Source organism: Anabas testudineus, chromosome 17 (assembly GCF_900324465.2).
Source record: "Anabas testudineus chromosome 17, fAnaTes1.2, whole genome shotgun sequence".
NCBI classification, from domain to species: Eukaryota; Metazoa; Chordata; class Actinopteri; order Anabantiformes; family Anabantidae; genus Anabas; species Anabas testudineus.
In genome coordinates this window covers 19,783,343-19,798,300 of record NC_046626.1, presented here as the reverse complement: position 1 = coordinate 19,798,300, position 14,958 = coordinate 19,783,343, and the positions used below count along the sequence as shown (strand labels likewise).

The 14,958-nt window shown below is 40.3% G+C and overlaps 2 protein-coding genes across 2 annotated transcripts in view; both read right to left on the bottom strand.

Annotated features, from left to right (window-relative positions):
- LOC113172041 (tripartite motif-containing protein 16-like) overlaps window positions 1-13,608 on the bottom strand; it is a 28,740-nt gene extending 15,132 nt beyond the window's left edge. Inside the window, exon 1 of the mRNA XM_026374845.2 lies at window positions 13,390-13,608. The gene's annotated coding sequence lies outside the window, so the exon portion shown is untranslated. The remainder of the gene's footprint in view (window positions 1-13,389) is intronic.
- LOC113172038 (tripartite motif-containing protein 16-like) lies at window positions 11,575-13,593 on the bottom strand. Its single transcript, XM_026374842.1, has one exon. The coding sequence runs from the start codon at window positions 13,387-13,389 to the stop codon at window positions 11,710-11,712; it is 1,680 nt and encodes a 559-aa protein (XP_026230627.1). The 5' UTR covers window positions 13,390-13,593; the 3' UTR covers window positions 11,575-11,709.
- Window positions 13,609-14,958: the final 1,350 nt, after the last annotated feature.

Here is a 14,958-nt window from a genome sequence, read left to right as displayed (position 1 = left end):
ATCATCAAAGTGGTGTATTGTTTAGCACAGTTGCCTCTCAGTGGTTTTAATGCCGTTCATGCAGTAGTTGTATCCACAGGGAATAGTCACTGGATTCAGATCCAGACAGAGAAATTTTTAGTCACTTACCAGACACTTTTATCCAAAGCGACTTAGAAGTCGGGTAGGCAGGGTAAGCGTGAGGAGGTCTTGCCTAAGGACCTCCCACATGGGAGGCTGTGATGTTACCACTACACTAACCAGCCGCTACAATAAAGGAAGTCTAGCATGGTGGTGTTTTCACAAATGGGTTCAAAGTTCCCCAAAGTTGGAACACCCAAACATAACTGTAAGATGCAATCACCTGAACAGGGACTTGAACCCTGAACCCTCAGATTAAAAGTCTACCAAGTCTACCTTCTTATAACAAGAAGTTATTTCCTGGTCGAGTTGAAAAGTTTCAACTGCTCTAATCAACCTCTTCCTGCAGAGAATTAGTTCTCTCAGTTCACGTTCAAAGCAGGACTGATAGGGACGGAGAAATTACTGTTTTGATTACAGATGCACATATATGATTACAGGAAACCTCAACACGTGGACAAACAGAACCATGAGTAGAACCACTGAATTCTCAATTCATCTACAATTAATGGAAAACTGCTTAAACCACAGATAGATTAAAGTATCTGTAACACCACACAGCAGTTTTTGTAATATTTTAGTTTTATTACAAAAAAGACGTTTGTTTTTTGTATTTTCTTAGACATAAGGAAAACGTGCTGCCATTACAGGGTCCCTATAAAATATAAACTTCAAAACATCCTGTGCTGCACATGAACACCAGTAGATGGCGACACAAACTAAAATTAGTGCAAAACAAACCGGAACACACGTGAAACATGGATAATTCAAGTTTCAATAAGAGAAGAACAAACTCTAAAAACCTCCGGTCAGTGATCAGTGAGAATCACTAACACTGACTGTCACCTCAAACTATATACATATAGTATATATATATAGTATTCATCAATGCCTTATATGTCTAAATACACATAGATTTAACAGTTTGAATCACTTTTTTTGTGCAGCTAAAACTGAGATTTACAACTTAATGTTGTTAATGTTATTAAAACACAGACGTTTTATAGCTTTAAACAAAAAACAGTAAACTTTCATTTTAGCATATTATTAATAGGTTTTGCCATTGTAATAGCAGAGAGAAGAGATACAGACGACAGAGAGGAGAAATACAGACGACAGAGAGGAAAGATACAGACGACAGAGAGGAGAGATACAGACGACAGAGAGGAGAGAGACAGACGACAGAGAGGAGAGATACAGGCGACAGAGAGAAGAGAGATACAGACGACAGAGAGGAGAGAGACAGACGACAGAGAGGAGATACAGACGACAGAGAGGAGAGATACAGACGACAGAGAGGAGAGATACAGACGACAGAGAGGAGAGAGAGACAGACGACAGAGAGGAGAGATACAGACGACAGAGAGGAGAGAGATACAGACGACAGAGAGGAGAGAGACAGACGACAGAGAGGAGAGATACAGACGACAGAGAGGAGAGAGACAGACGACAGAGAGGAGAGATACAGACGACAGAGAGGAGAGAGACAGACGACAGAGAGGAGAGAGATACAGACGACAGAGAGGAGAGAGACAGACGACAGAGAGGAGAGAGATACAGACGACAGAGAGGAGAGAGAGACAGACGACAGAGAGGAGAGAGAGACAGACGACAGAGAGGAGAGAGACAGACGACAGAGAGGAGAGATACAGACGACAGAGAGGAGAGAGATACAGACGACAGAGAGGAGAGAGAGACAGACGACAGAGAGGAGAGAGAGACAGACGACAGAGAGGAGAGAGATACAGACGACAGAGAAGAGAGAGAGACAGACGACAGAGAGGGGAGAGATACAGACGACAGAGAGGAGAGAGACAGACGACAGAGAGGAGAGAGACAGACGACAGAGAGGAGAGAGATACAGACGACAGAGAGGAGAGAGAGACAGACGACAGAGAGGAGAGATACAGACGACAGAGAGGAGAGATACAGACGACAGAGAGGAGAGAGACAGACGACAGAGAGGAGAGATACAGACGACAGAGAGCAGAGATACAGACGACAGAGAGCAGAGATACAGACGACAGAGGGGAGAGAGATACAGACGACAGAGAGGAGAGAGAGACAGACGACAGAGAGGAGAGAGATACAGACGACAGAGAGGAGAGAGACAGACGACAGAGAGAAGAGATACAGACGACAGAGAGGAGAGAGACAGACGACAGAGAGGAGAAATACAGACAACAGAGGGGAGAGAGATACAGACGACAGAGAGGAGAGAGACAGACGACAGAGAGGAGAGATACAGACGACAGAGAGCAGAGATACAGACGACAGAGGGGAGAGAGATACAGACGACAGAGAGGAGAGAGAGACAGACGACAGAGAGGAGAGAGATACAGACGACAGAGAGGAGAGAGACAGACGACAGAGAGAAGAGATACAGACGACAGAGAGGAGAGAGAGACAGACGACAGAGAGGAGAGATACAGACGACAGAGAGGAGAAATACAGACGACAGAGGGGAGAGAGACAGACGACAGAGAGGAGAGAGAGACAGACGACAGAGAGGAGAGATACAGACGACAGAGAGGAGAGAGAGACAGACGACAGAGAGGAGAGATACAGACGACAGAGAGGAGAGAGACAGACGACAGAGAGGAGAGAGAGACAGACGACAGAGAGGAGAGAGACAGACGACAGAGAGGAGAGAGACAGACGACAGAGAGGAGAGAGACAGACGACAGAGAGGAGAGAGAGACAGACGACAGAGAGGAGAGAGACAGACGACAGAGAGGAGAGAGATACAGACGACAGAGAGAAGAGATACAGACGACAGAGAGGAGAGAGACACAGACGACAGAGAGGAGAGATACAGACGACAGTGACTGAGAAAGGAAGAGATAAATATAAAAGTGTCCAAAAAGTGGACAGTGAAAACAGAGTTTTTAATCCAGAATGAACAGACTCCTTTCTGTTCATATTACCCACTGGGAGCACTAAACCAGTGTGTTTGATATTTTCAGAAACTGTGGCTCTTATTAAAAGTGCCAATGTCAAACAGCATTATGAGACAAAACACAAAGGTTTTGAACATACATACCCAATTAAATCTGAAGTGTGATTACAGAAAGTTGCTGGTCTCAGAGCCCAGTATGACCAGTCTACCAGGATCTTGAGTTGACAGTCAGGTATTGATTATATGCAGGCTACTTGATAATCTATTGCGGTAAATAGTTTATAATCTTCTGGACCTTTGCTTCCAAAAATATTGCGTAACCGGACCTCTTTAAATTTTAGTTGAATACCCCAGATGTAAACACTGCAGCCAGTTAAAATGATAATGCAGACATTCCAAATAATAAAATAAGATGAATAAAATAAATAAAAATAAATGAGTAAAAACATATCACAACATAAAGCATATATTTTTGAACAATTAAACTTTTCCAGTGTATATTAAGTTGTCCTCCAAATGGCAGCAAACAACAGAGTGTTCACTTTACAATGAACTGTATCTACATGTTTAGCATTTTCAGACTATTGAACTACTTCAATAGTAGTTGGCTTGGTCCCTTCCTCGGCTTTCTTTGTTATGGAGCTGGTGTTGAGGGACCAGGTGAGGTTCTCTGCCAAGTGAACACCAAGGAATTTGGTGCTCTCTACGATCTCCACGGAGGAGCCGTGGATGTCAAGGGGGAAGTGGCCGTGTTGTGTCCTCCTGAAGTTAACAATCATCTCTTTTGTTTTGTGTATGTTTAGAGACAGGTTGTTGACTTTACACCAGTACGTTAACTTCTCCACCACCTCTCTGTATGCTAACTCGTTGTTCTTGCTGATGAGACCCACCACGGTCATGTCATCAGCGAACTTTATGATATGGTTCGAGCTGTGCATTGTGCGTTTGCCCTCTAGACTGTCTGAGGTCTTCCAGTCAAGACGTCCAGGAACCAGTTACAAAGGAAGGTGTTCCTGCCCAACAGGCTCAGCTTCTCTTTCTTGTGTTGGTAATTGATAGTGTTGAATGCTGAACTAAAGTCTATGAACAGCATTCGTACATGCGAGTCCTTGTTTTCTAGGTGAGTGAGGGCTAGGTGGAGTGTGGTGGAGATGGCATCATCTGTGCAGCGTATTGAGCGGTATGTGAACTGCAGTGGATCCAGTGTTACATGCAGCAGGGTCTTTATATGCCTCATGATAAGCCTCTCGAAGCACTTCATGATGATGGGAGTGAGTGCAATGGGACGGTAATCATTGAGGCAGGATACAGATGGTTTCTTCGCCACAGGGACGATGGTTGTTGTCTTAAAGCACTAGGGTACAACAGTGGTGCTCAGAGAGATGTTGAAGATGTTAATGAAAACATCTGCCAGCTGCATATTCTCTGAGCACTCTGCCAGATGGATGTTTGTGTAAACAACATAATGTATGTTTTCCCCTTTGATTGCAAAGTCCACATTTTGATGAAATTTCGGGAGCACAGCTCTGAGATTTGCTTGACTGAAATCTACGGCAACACTAAACTAAACAATCCATCAGGGTGTGTGTTTCTACAGTTTGCTGATGGTCCGGTAAAGTACACAGGCCACACAAGTACACAGGAATGTATGTAATTTTATATATCATGTATATTTGGTTGAGTTGTTTTTACTTACTGAGTTGGTTTAATGAAGACTCTCAGTTATGGGAACAAAAGATAAACAGCATCTTTACTTCTTGTCATCACAGTATTTCCTGTTTTATTAGATCTGTCAAATTTACTCCATTTCAATTTACACAATGTTCAGAACAACATCCCTTTGATACAGAACCATCAATTTCTAGGTTTGATTTCTAAGAAATATGTTGTGATTTCTGTTCATATGCAGTGGAAGAAAAACATCAGCAGACAAATCCATTCAAAGAAATATTCAACAAACGCCCCTTCCCAATCTGACCAGGGATGACATGTTTAGCCGCATGTCATCAGTTAACTGCTGGCTGTCTAAGTGGTGTCCCGCTAACAACGTCGGCTACATAGACAATTGGAAATCGTTTTGGAGAAAACCTGGGCTGATTAGAAGAGACGGCATCCATCCCACTTTAGATGGTTCGTCTCAACTCTCTAGGAATATGACAGAGTTTATTAGACGACCTAAACCCTGACATGTCAGAGTGGAGCCCAGGACGCAGAGACGCAGTCTTACACACCTCTCTGCAGCTTCCTTACAGGCGTCACCCCCCCAAACCTACTATAACCCTATAGAGACAGTGTCTGCTCCCCGAGTACCTAAATTATTTATATCAAGAACCAACAAGAGGAGTGATTCATAAAAACCTAATAAAAATAAAGATGACTCCTCTCAGAACAAAATAAAAAGACAACAATCAAATGTGGACTTTTAAATATCAGATCTCTCTCGTCTAAATCCCTGTTAGTAAATGATTTGATAATTGACCATCAAATAGACTTATTCTGTCTTACTGAAACCTGGCTGCAGCAGGATGAATATGTCTCTCTGAATGAGTCGACCCCCTCAAGTCATGTTAATTATCATGTTCCTAGAAACACAGGTCGGGGTGGAGGAGTAGCAGCAATCTTCAACTCAAGTTTGTTAATCAACCCCAAAACTAAACATAGTTTGAATTCATTTGAGAGCTTCACTCTTAGCCTCTCTGATCCTAACTGGAAAAATCAAAAACCAGTCCTGTTTGTTATTGTGTACCGTCCTCCTGTCCCTTACTCTGAGTTTTTAACTGAATTCTCAGAGTTTCTATCTGATTTAGTTCTTAGTGCAGATATCTGACCATTTTTTTATTTCATTTGAATTTACAGTACCAAACTTCACTAAACCTACAGATAAGATTCTCTACAGTAGATGTTTATGTGACAATGCTGTTGACAAATCTTTTATTTCAGAGTCATGTACCAACACAGAGGAAGGCAGTTATTTCAATGTTGAGGATGGGTGGAACCAACATGTGGTGAAGTGTAAGAGCTGATAGACTCCATTCACTGCACAAACACATGTTGTTGAGATCAGAGCTCAAACTGTAGATCTGAAGAGGAGGGAACAAAGAAGTAAATGGACAGAGTGGAGCTCACTGTGTTTGAGAGCAGGAAGTAAAGGGAGGGTCATCAGGCTTTGGTTCATTCCAGGAACAGGAGCGGTTTTAGAGAGAAACTGTGTGTTTAACCCTTTGTTGTGTTCTTACATGTTTCTGAGCGTTTTATTAACTTTAATTTGTTTTAATTCATTAAAGTCTAATGACTCAGTAAATTCATTCCACTTTAAATAAAGGTACCATGAACTACACACTAGGAAACGACATGATTTCTGAACCTAAAACAACAAGTGAGCTGCTCATTTCATTCCAGGAGGTCAAGATAAAATAGCACAGAAACCAGCAGCACTTTATTATTTCTATACAAATATAGACCAGTGTGGATTCATTGACAAACTGTACTGACAGAACCAACCGTAAACCATCAAACTAAACTGACAGCTGTTTTTCTCCTTGAATGTTTTTAGTGCGTCATAATTGATAAGTTTCACATTAACATTACTGCAGCTGAAAGAAAAAAAACTTGTCAGAAGATATTTACACCAAATTTTCAGCTTCAGCTCTGTCAAATAGCTTGAATTTGTTCTGCAGTACCACTTTGAAACACTTGGTGTCAGTGCTACATATTGTTCCTTTAAGTATAATCTGTAAATGAAATGAAAGTGTTCTAGATAAACAGTAAGATAATTATTACTAACCCTAACACACAACATGAGTTACTGTGGCTTCTGATTTAACTAAATGCAGCATTTCCTCTGATATATTATAATAAAATTATTCCTAAAACCCTGGTGACGTATAGACTGTAAAGACAGATTTAATTCCACCTCAGACAAACAAGGTTTGAACAAAGTCTGGATTAAAACAGATCAATCCAGGAGTGTTTGGCTGTGAGGTGAATAAAAATGAATCAATGAAATAATCTCAAGTCTGACTAAATATGTGTATTTGACAGAATCAGTTCTTGATATGGTTCCTGTTTGTAGGACTCTGGTCTCTGTTTCATTGACTGAGGACATCAATAAAATTGTGGTGTAAAAACAAGAAATGGCAGAAAACTCAGCTAATTTCTCTGTGACGACATGGAGGGAAAAAAGTGGAAAAGATGGAGACAAATGTTTCTCTGCTGTGAACAGAAACACTTTGCTTTGTGGGGTTTCAGGAGATAAACTGTCCCAGCTACATCCTCGTATTAGGGTCATAATTTCTCTATCAGCTTTGAACCAGATCCTGAAATGAAAACAGGAGGAAAAACTGTGCTGGTCCTTCAAAACCAGTATTTGAATTTCTTATGTAAACCTTCAGATTGGCCGCTCATTAAATGATTGAAGTTCACTAAATGAGTCCCACTGAGTGAGTTCATGTCCATGTTTATTTCATCCAGATAGATTAATGTAGAATCTCTGTTATGTTAACATGATATATGACATTTATATTAATTAATTACTGTTGTTAAATGTTCACTGTGTTAAGAACAACATACCTTTGATAAAGGAAGGTCTGGAGATTTAAGTGTTTGGATGAAATAAGACATGATTATTAATAAAAATATTAAACAAAAGCAACAAAAAGAGTGATTTGAACAAATATTAAACAAACATTAAGAGCACAAAGAAGTTATTTAGATGTGGTAAATGTGGTCTGGACTCTGGAGGAGAGTGGTGGTTTTAGAGATGCTGCATAAGGAAGAAATATGTGATCAAGATCCAGTGAAAAAGCTCATTTGAACAAACAGATAAACACCATTCTTAAAGAACAAATAACTAAAGTGTTGTGAATATACAGAGCACATTCTTCATCCTAATTCCAGTGAGTTCCTACAACTGTCATTACCGATTCAAACTGCATTGAAAGTTGATGTTTTGCTGCAGAAGTAGATAAAAACTGTGCTGTTCTTCAACTAAACCAGATCAAGTTATTGGACAAATCAGGACATGTGACACAAGGCGGCAGTGACTGTGCTGTCTGAAAGCAGTTTTCAGTCTGATTTTAGCTTCAAGTGGTCGTCTAGATGGACAATTATGTCACGTTTTCACCTTGAGAGTGTAACAAGAACTATGAAGCTTCTTCACATCGTGTTCTGACAACAGCACGTCACAGTGCTGAGTGATAAACAGAGGGTTTTATTCAGTGGATGATAAATGCTCAAATATCAAACACTGAACACTGAAGAACACGGAGTAACACACACTATAATGATGTATTTCCAGTTTAGGGCAGTTCTTAGTTTACAGTCACACGTGCACAGTCCGATTTTCTGCAGCTGAGGTTTCTGATAATACAGTGGAGGTTAAAATACTGACATGGCCTTGGAAATGTGGAATATTCTAGATAATAGACACTTTTAGTTTTCAGTTTCCATCACCTTACCTACTTGTTTGGTGTTAAATGATGCTAAATACTGTAATTTATGGGAGGAGGGAACAAGGAAATTCTACAGTGTGGAACTTGCAGAAAGGAGGTTTGAGAGAGAGAGAACCACTTAATAAATGATGTTCAGCTAAATGGAATTTAAAGGATGAAGTCTAAAGTACTGATGTGTGTAGTATTTATTCATAGGATTTGTTGAGGTCGATTTATTTATTATTATTTTACCTAGTTCACATTCTGACAGACATTTTAACAAGGCATCATGAGCTTTTTATGTGTTGTATCTAAAAATCCTTTCAGCAGTGCAACTATACAGCAGCTGTTAAATAAATGGAATAGAGAAACAACTCCCTTTATGTAGTACAGTATGTGTAATTTGTCAGGACTATGTTCTGACATCAAACAAAGCTTTTTCTCCCTTTGGGAGTTTACAGCTGTCATGAGAAATACTATTGCAGACAGTAATATGAGTAATACAGTCAGTCCTGTACAGTCCAAACTCCTATTACACTACATCAAAACTAATCACATGGACTGATTTGTTATGTGAACTACTTATGATGGAGTAAATAATAACCTATACTCAGTGATTAACTTTCTTTGAAACTATGTTTTATATTTTTTAATTAAAACACGTTACACATTAAAATATTCATCCTACATAACATGTATTTCTATGATAAAACAAACTGATAAAACTTTAATCTTCACTACAAGAGTACAAGAGATTATTTGAAGTCTTCAGTCTGTAGCATAAGAAAGATTTACTCAGGTCAAGTCACTTTACCTACTTGTTTGGTTTTAAATAAATATAAATGAATACTGTAATTCGAAGAAACTCAGATTTTATGTGGCCATATTTGAATCAAACATATGAGTTGTCTGTGTTTGCAACAAAATCATACTTTAGGAAAATGTTTGTTTTTCAGTAAAGTTCACTTTCAAGTAGTCAGATATCTGGAAGTTGAGTCATGGCCACTGGACTTCCTTTAGTTAGGTTGAAACATTTAGTTAAGTAGGCTTTATTGTCATTTCAACAATATACAGGACAGTACACATTGAAATGAAACGTTTCCCCAGGTTCAAGGTTTACGTTAGACAACATAAATTTAGACATACTCTAAACTAATAAACTTAGAAATACTATAAATACACAAGGTGCACATGTACCACATGCAGTGCAAAGACCAGACAAGAACAAGGAACAGTAACACCGTCCAGTACATGATGGATCGTCCATATGCAAGTAAGATAAATAATATTTTATTTGTCATTGAGGTAGACATTGTGTGAAAAATAGCAGTTTGTGTAGAGTTTGTTAAGAGTGTGTGTGTGTGTGTGTCAGTCCAGTTCTTTTTGTGTTGCAAAGTCTGATGGTTTGTGGAAATAAACTTTGGATATGACTCTGTACCTCTTTCCAGATGGCAGGAGAGTGAAGAGTGTGTGTCAGGTGTGTGTGGCCTTGCAGACACAGTGTGTGGTGTATATGTCTATGACAGAGGGAAGAGCAACCCCGATGATCTTCTCAGCAGTTCGACCTATTTGACCTAGGGTCTTGCAAGACAGTGCAAACCAGGCAGTGATGCAGCTGCTCAGGGTGCTCTCTATGGGGCCCTGTAGAAAGTTGTGAGGATGTGTGGTGGAAGCTGTGCCTTCCTAAGTTTCCTCAGAAAGTTAAGACGCTGCTGGGCCTTCTTTGTTATGGAGCTGGTGTTGAGGGACCAGGTGAGGTTCTCTGCAAATTGAACACCAAGGAATTTGGTGCTCTCTACGATCTCCACGGAGGAGCTGTTGATGTCAAGCGTGGAGTGGCCGTGTTGTGTCCTGAAGTTAACAATCATCTCTTTTGTTTTGTGTATGTTCAGAGACAGAGTGCTACCTTTAAACCTGCACATTAACTTCTCCATCTACTCTCTGTATGCTAACTCGTTGTTCTTGCCCATGAGACCCACCACGGTCATGTCATCAGTGAACTTTATGATGTGGTTCAAGCTGTGCATTGCTGCACAGTCGTGGGTCAGCAGGGTGAACAGCAGGGGACTGAGCACACAGCCCTGAGGGGCCCCAGTGCTCAGTATGATGGTGTTAGAAGTGCTGTTCGCGATCCAGACTGTCTGAGGTCTTCCAGTCAAGAAGTCCAGGATCCAGTTACACAGAGAGGTGTTCAGGCCCAACAGGCTCAGCTTCTCTATCATGTGTTGGTGAATGATAGTGTTGAATGCTGAACTAAAGTCTATGAAGAGCATTTGTACATATGAGTCCTTGTTTTCATTATTATTATTGTTTTGTTTGCATTACTGTTCACCCCAACCAAGTCTGAGCACTTCATGATGATGGGAGTGAGTGCAATGGGACGGTAATCATTGAGGCAGGAAACAGATGGTTTCTTCGGCACCGGGATGATCGTCGATGTCTTAAAGCACATTGGGATAACAGTGGTGCTCAGAGAGATGTTGAAGATGTTGGTGACAACATCTGCCAGATGGTTTGCACATTCTCTGAGAATTCTGCCAGACGGGATGTTTGTGTAAATAACATCCATTTGCATGATTGAAAGCTCCGGCAACACTAAGCTAAACACTTTATCAGGGTGTGTGTTCTGCAGTTTGCTGATGGTCCATTAAAGTACACAGGGCGCTTCCTTAGCATTAGTGCTAAGTGGAATGTATGTATTTTTATATATCATGTATATTTGGTTGAGTTGTTTTTACTTACTGAGGTGGTTTATTATAGACTGTCAGTTATGGGAACAAAAGATAAACAGCATCTTTACTTCTTGTCATCACAGTATTTACTGTTTTATTAGATCTGTCAAATTTACTCCATTTCAATTTACACAATGTTCAGAACAACATCCCTTTGATAAAGAACCATCAATTTCTAGGTTGGATCTCTAAGAAACATGTTGTGATTTCTGTACATATGCAGTGGAAGAAAAACATCAGCAGACAAATCCATTCAAAGAAATATTCAACAAACGTTATGAGCAGAGAGAAGTTATTGTCATTTGGAGTAATGTCAGTTTGAGGAAAGAAAAGTTGTCATGAGCAGTGATATCCTTCATGACTAAACACAGGAAACAGCTCCAACTCAATGAATTCAACAAGAATCAAGAAATGATGAGATAATAAAGACGTTCTGACAATTCTTGTTTGATTTGACTGATTTCTGTGAAGTAATGTCACAAAAACATGAGGAAGAAATAAAATTAAACATGAAATACATTACTTCTGTCTATTTCAGTTTACAGAACTCTGCAGTAACTCCATCAGAGTAAAAAAGCCAAACTCCAGCATAGAGAGGCTGAGTGAATGTGGTCTGGACTCTGTGGAGGAGAGTCATGGTTTCAGAGACGCTGTAGAAGGACAGAACACCTGCTCTGTGATCCAGGTAAACTCCTATTCTGGAGGACGGAGGACCTGAGACTGGAGTTTGGATATTGTTGTACAGAAATACGTAACTGCTGTTGCCACATATTAATGACCAAGATTTATCATTGAATCCAAATCCACATTCCTTCCAGTTTCCTCTTCTCCTGATATTCTTGTATGCGACTGCTACATAAACTCCTCCTCTCCCGCTCCACTTCACCTCCCAGTAACAACGTCCAGTCAGACTCTCTCTACTCAGGACCTGTTCATATTGAGTAAATCTGTCTGTGTGACTAGAATAAGACTGTTGTTGATTCATTACTGTAACTTTTCTGTTTCCATCAGATAATAACAGATTTGTGTTTGCTGTGTTTGGATCCAGTGTGATTTCTTGTGAGTATTTTAAGAATCCAGCTCTGGTCTTTGGTCCTGGATTTGACAGTAAAACATCCACTTCAGTCTCTGTCTGTGAGATATTTGTCCATGTCTCCCTCAGAACGTCCTGTAGTTTGACTCTGAGCTCTGACACAGCTGCTGTCACATCCTCAAAGTAGCTCAGAGGACGGATATTGATGCTGGATGAGTGTGTAGATTGACTGAGTGCTGACACTGAGGGGTAGTTGTGTAGAAACTGGGTGTGATCCTCTGTGTGTGAGAGCTGCTCCAGCTCAGCGTCTTTCCTCTTCAGCTCAGTGATCTCCTGCTCCAGCTTCTCCTGAAGCTCTTTGACTCGACTCACTTCAGTTTCCTGCTGGGATCTGATCTGCTGCTTCACATCAGACCTTCTTTTGTCAATGAGACCAATCAGCTGAGTGAAGATCTTCTCACTGTGCTCCACTGTTTTACCAGCAGAGTGATTGATAGCCTCCACCTCCTGTTGAAGCAGCTTCACCTCTTTCTCTCTGTCCTGGATTCTCTGCTGGAGTTTTTGTCGACTCCCCTCCAGCTCTCTCTGCCTCTCAGTCCTTTCTGCTGCAGCTGAGACTGTGTCGTGACCTTTATGTTGATCCACAGAGCAGAGATAACAGATACACTGCTGATCAGTACGACAGAACATCTTCATCACCTCATCGTGACGAGAGCAGATGTTCTCCTGGAGCTTCTTGGAGGGCTCCACCAGTTTGTGTTTCTTTAACTGAGCTGCATCATAATGAGGCTCAAGGTGTTTCTCACAGTATGAAACCAGACATTGAAGACAGGACTTGAGAGCTTTCAGTTTTCTCCCAGTGCAGACATCACAGGCCACATCTTCAGGTCCAGCATAGCAGTGATCAGCAGGAGCAGCTTGGAGTCCAGTCTTCTTCAGCTCCTCCACTAAAACTGCTAACATGGTGTTTTTAACCAGCACAGGTCTCGGTGTGAAGGTCTGTCTACACTGAGGGCAGCTGTAGAGTTTCTTACCATCCTCTTTATCCCAGAAACTGTTAATACAGTTCATACAGTAACTGTGTCCACAGGGAATAGTCACAGGATCCTTCAGTAGATCCAGAAAGATCGAACAAGAGAAGGTTTCTCGGTCCAGCTGAACTCCTTTCTGCGCCATTTCACCTCTCAGTGTCAACAACTGTCTGAGTTTCACTTTGTTAGAAGTGAAACTAGTTTGAGCTCTGATCTCAACAACATGTGTTTGTGCAGTGAATGGAGTCTGTCAGCTCTTACACTTCACCACATGTTGGTTCCACCCATCCTCAAACTGTAGATCTGAAGAGGAGGGAACAAGGAAATAAATGGACAGAGTGGAGCTCAAGAGCAAACGAGGAAAGGTTTCATTCTTTTTACAAGTGAAAGAAGCGATTGAGCAAAAATTATTTTCATAAAAATCTCCCAAAACTTTTAATCACACAGGGTCTAAATGCACCAGATTAATTTTCTCTAACATTATTATAAATAATAAATTCTTCAGCTGCATTTTAGGATCCAAGAGTTCAGGGTTCTTATCATTTCTTCCTCTGTCACATGTTGGTTCCACCCATCTTTGCACTTGAAGATTAAAAAGAGGAGGAAACAAGAAAATCTCTGTTCAGAGTCCAGCTCACTGTGAGGAGGAGGAGTTTCTCAGCAGGCGTGTTTCAGGGTCCACGTATGTCTCACATGTCTTTTTCTTTTACCACTCAGCCAAGAACACGTAATAAAACATGGAGTTAATAATATCTAGCTGGAATAAAGTCAACAGTGATAAATTCTGTTTCCATTTATTAAATGTTGATAAATGTTGAGGCTGATGTAAAAGCAGGTAATAAACGTCTCTGTCACTAGGAGGAGACAGAGCTCCACTGAAATATTATCACTGTGGGGACGTGTGTGTTGAAATTATGATGGTAAAGACATTTCTGTTAAATGATAAAAGACATCACACGTTTCTTAACCAGATGAAACAACAGCAACAAAATTTAGCCTGCAGTATGGATATACATGCAGCTTGTTACACCTTTAACTTTAGTGTTAATTTTATGTGAATAGCTGCATTGGAAACATGTTTAATGTGATATGCACATGTTTTGCTTCTGCTGTGATCATCTGCACACTGTCAATATTTTGCACAAAGAACTTTCATTTAGCACTGCAGCTCTTTAATATACTATATTTAGCATTTAACATTGTAGACATACTGTTCAGAATCAAAACTGTTGGTTGTTGAAAAGCATATAAAGGTAATGTTGGTGGTCAGAGGAGGAGTGTAGGAATGAAGCGTTACAACAATGGGCGTTTTCAAGAAAAATAAATAATTTAACAAAAACTACAAAAGCTGCTTAGTTTTCAGAATGCTGAAAAAACATTATTTCCAAAAATTCACATTGTCCTAAACTACTAAAAAATTACTTAAATATTAATTGGCCTTAGAAAGAACAAGGTCTGAGTTCAACAACACAACAAATTGATTTTAATACGTTTTGAAGCCAAAGAAGTTGTCAGACGTCTCCCCTCTGAACTCCTCACGTGGTTTCATACTGTTTGAGGCTTAAACACATAAAGTCGTCTAGTATTCGACAAAAGGAAGTTTTTTTCTCCTATTAACCAGCTCATCTCGAGGGAAACAAGGGTCCAATCTCTTGGTTGAGAACCACATGATTCCTAACTGGAAGAAAGAGTTAAAACCAGTTACAACAGTAAA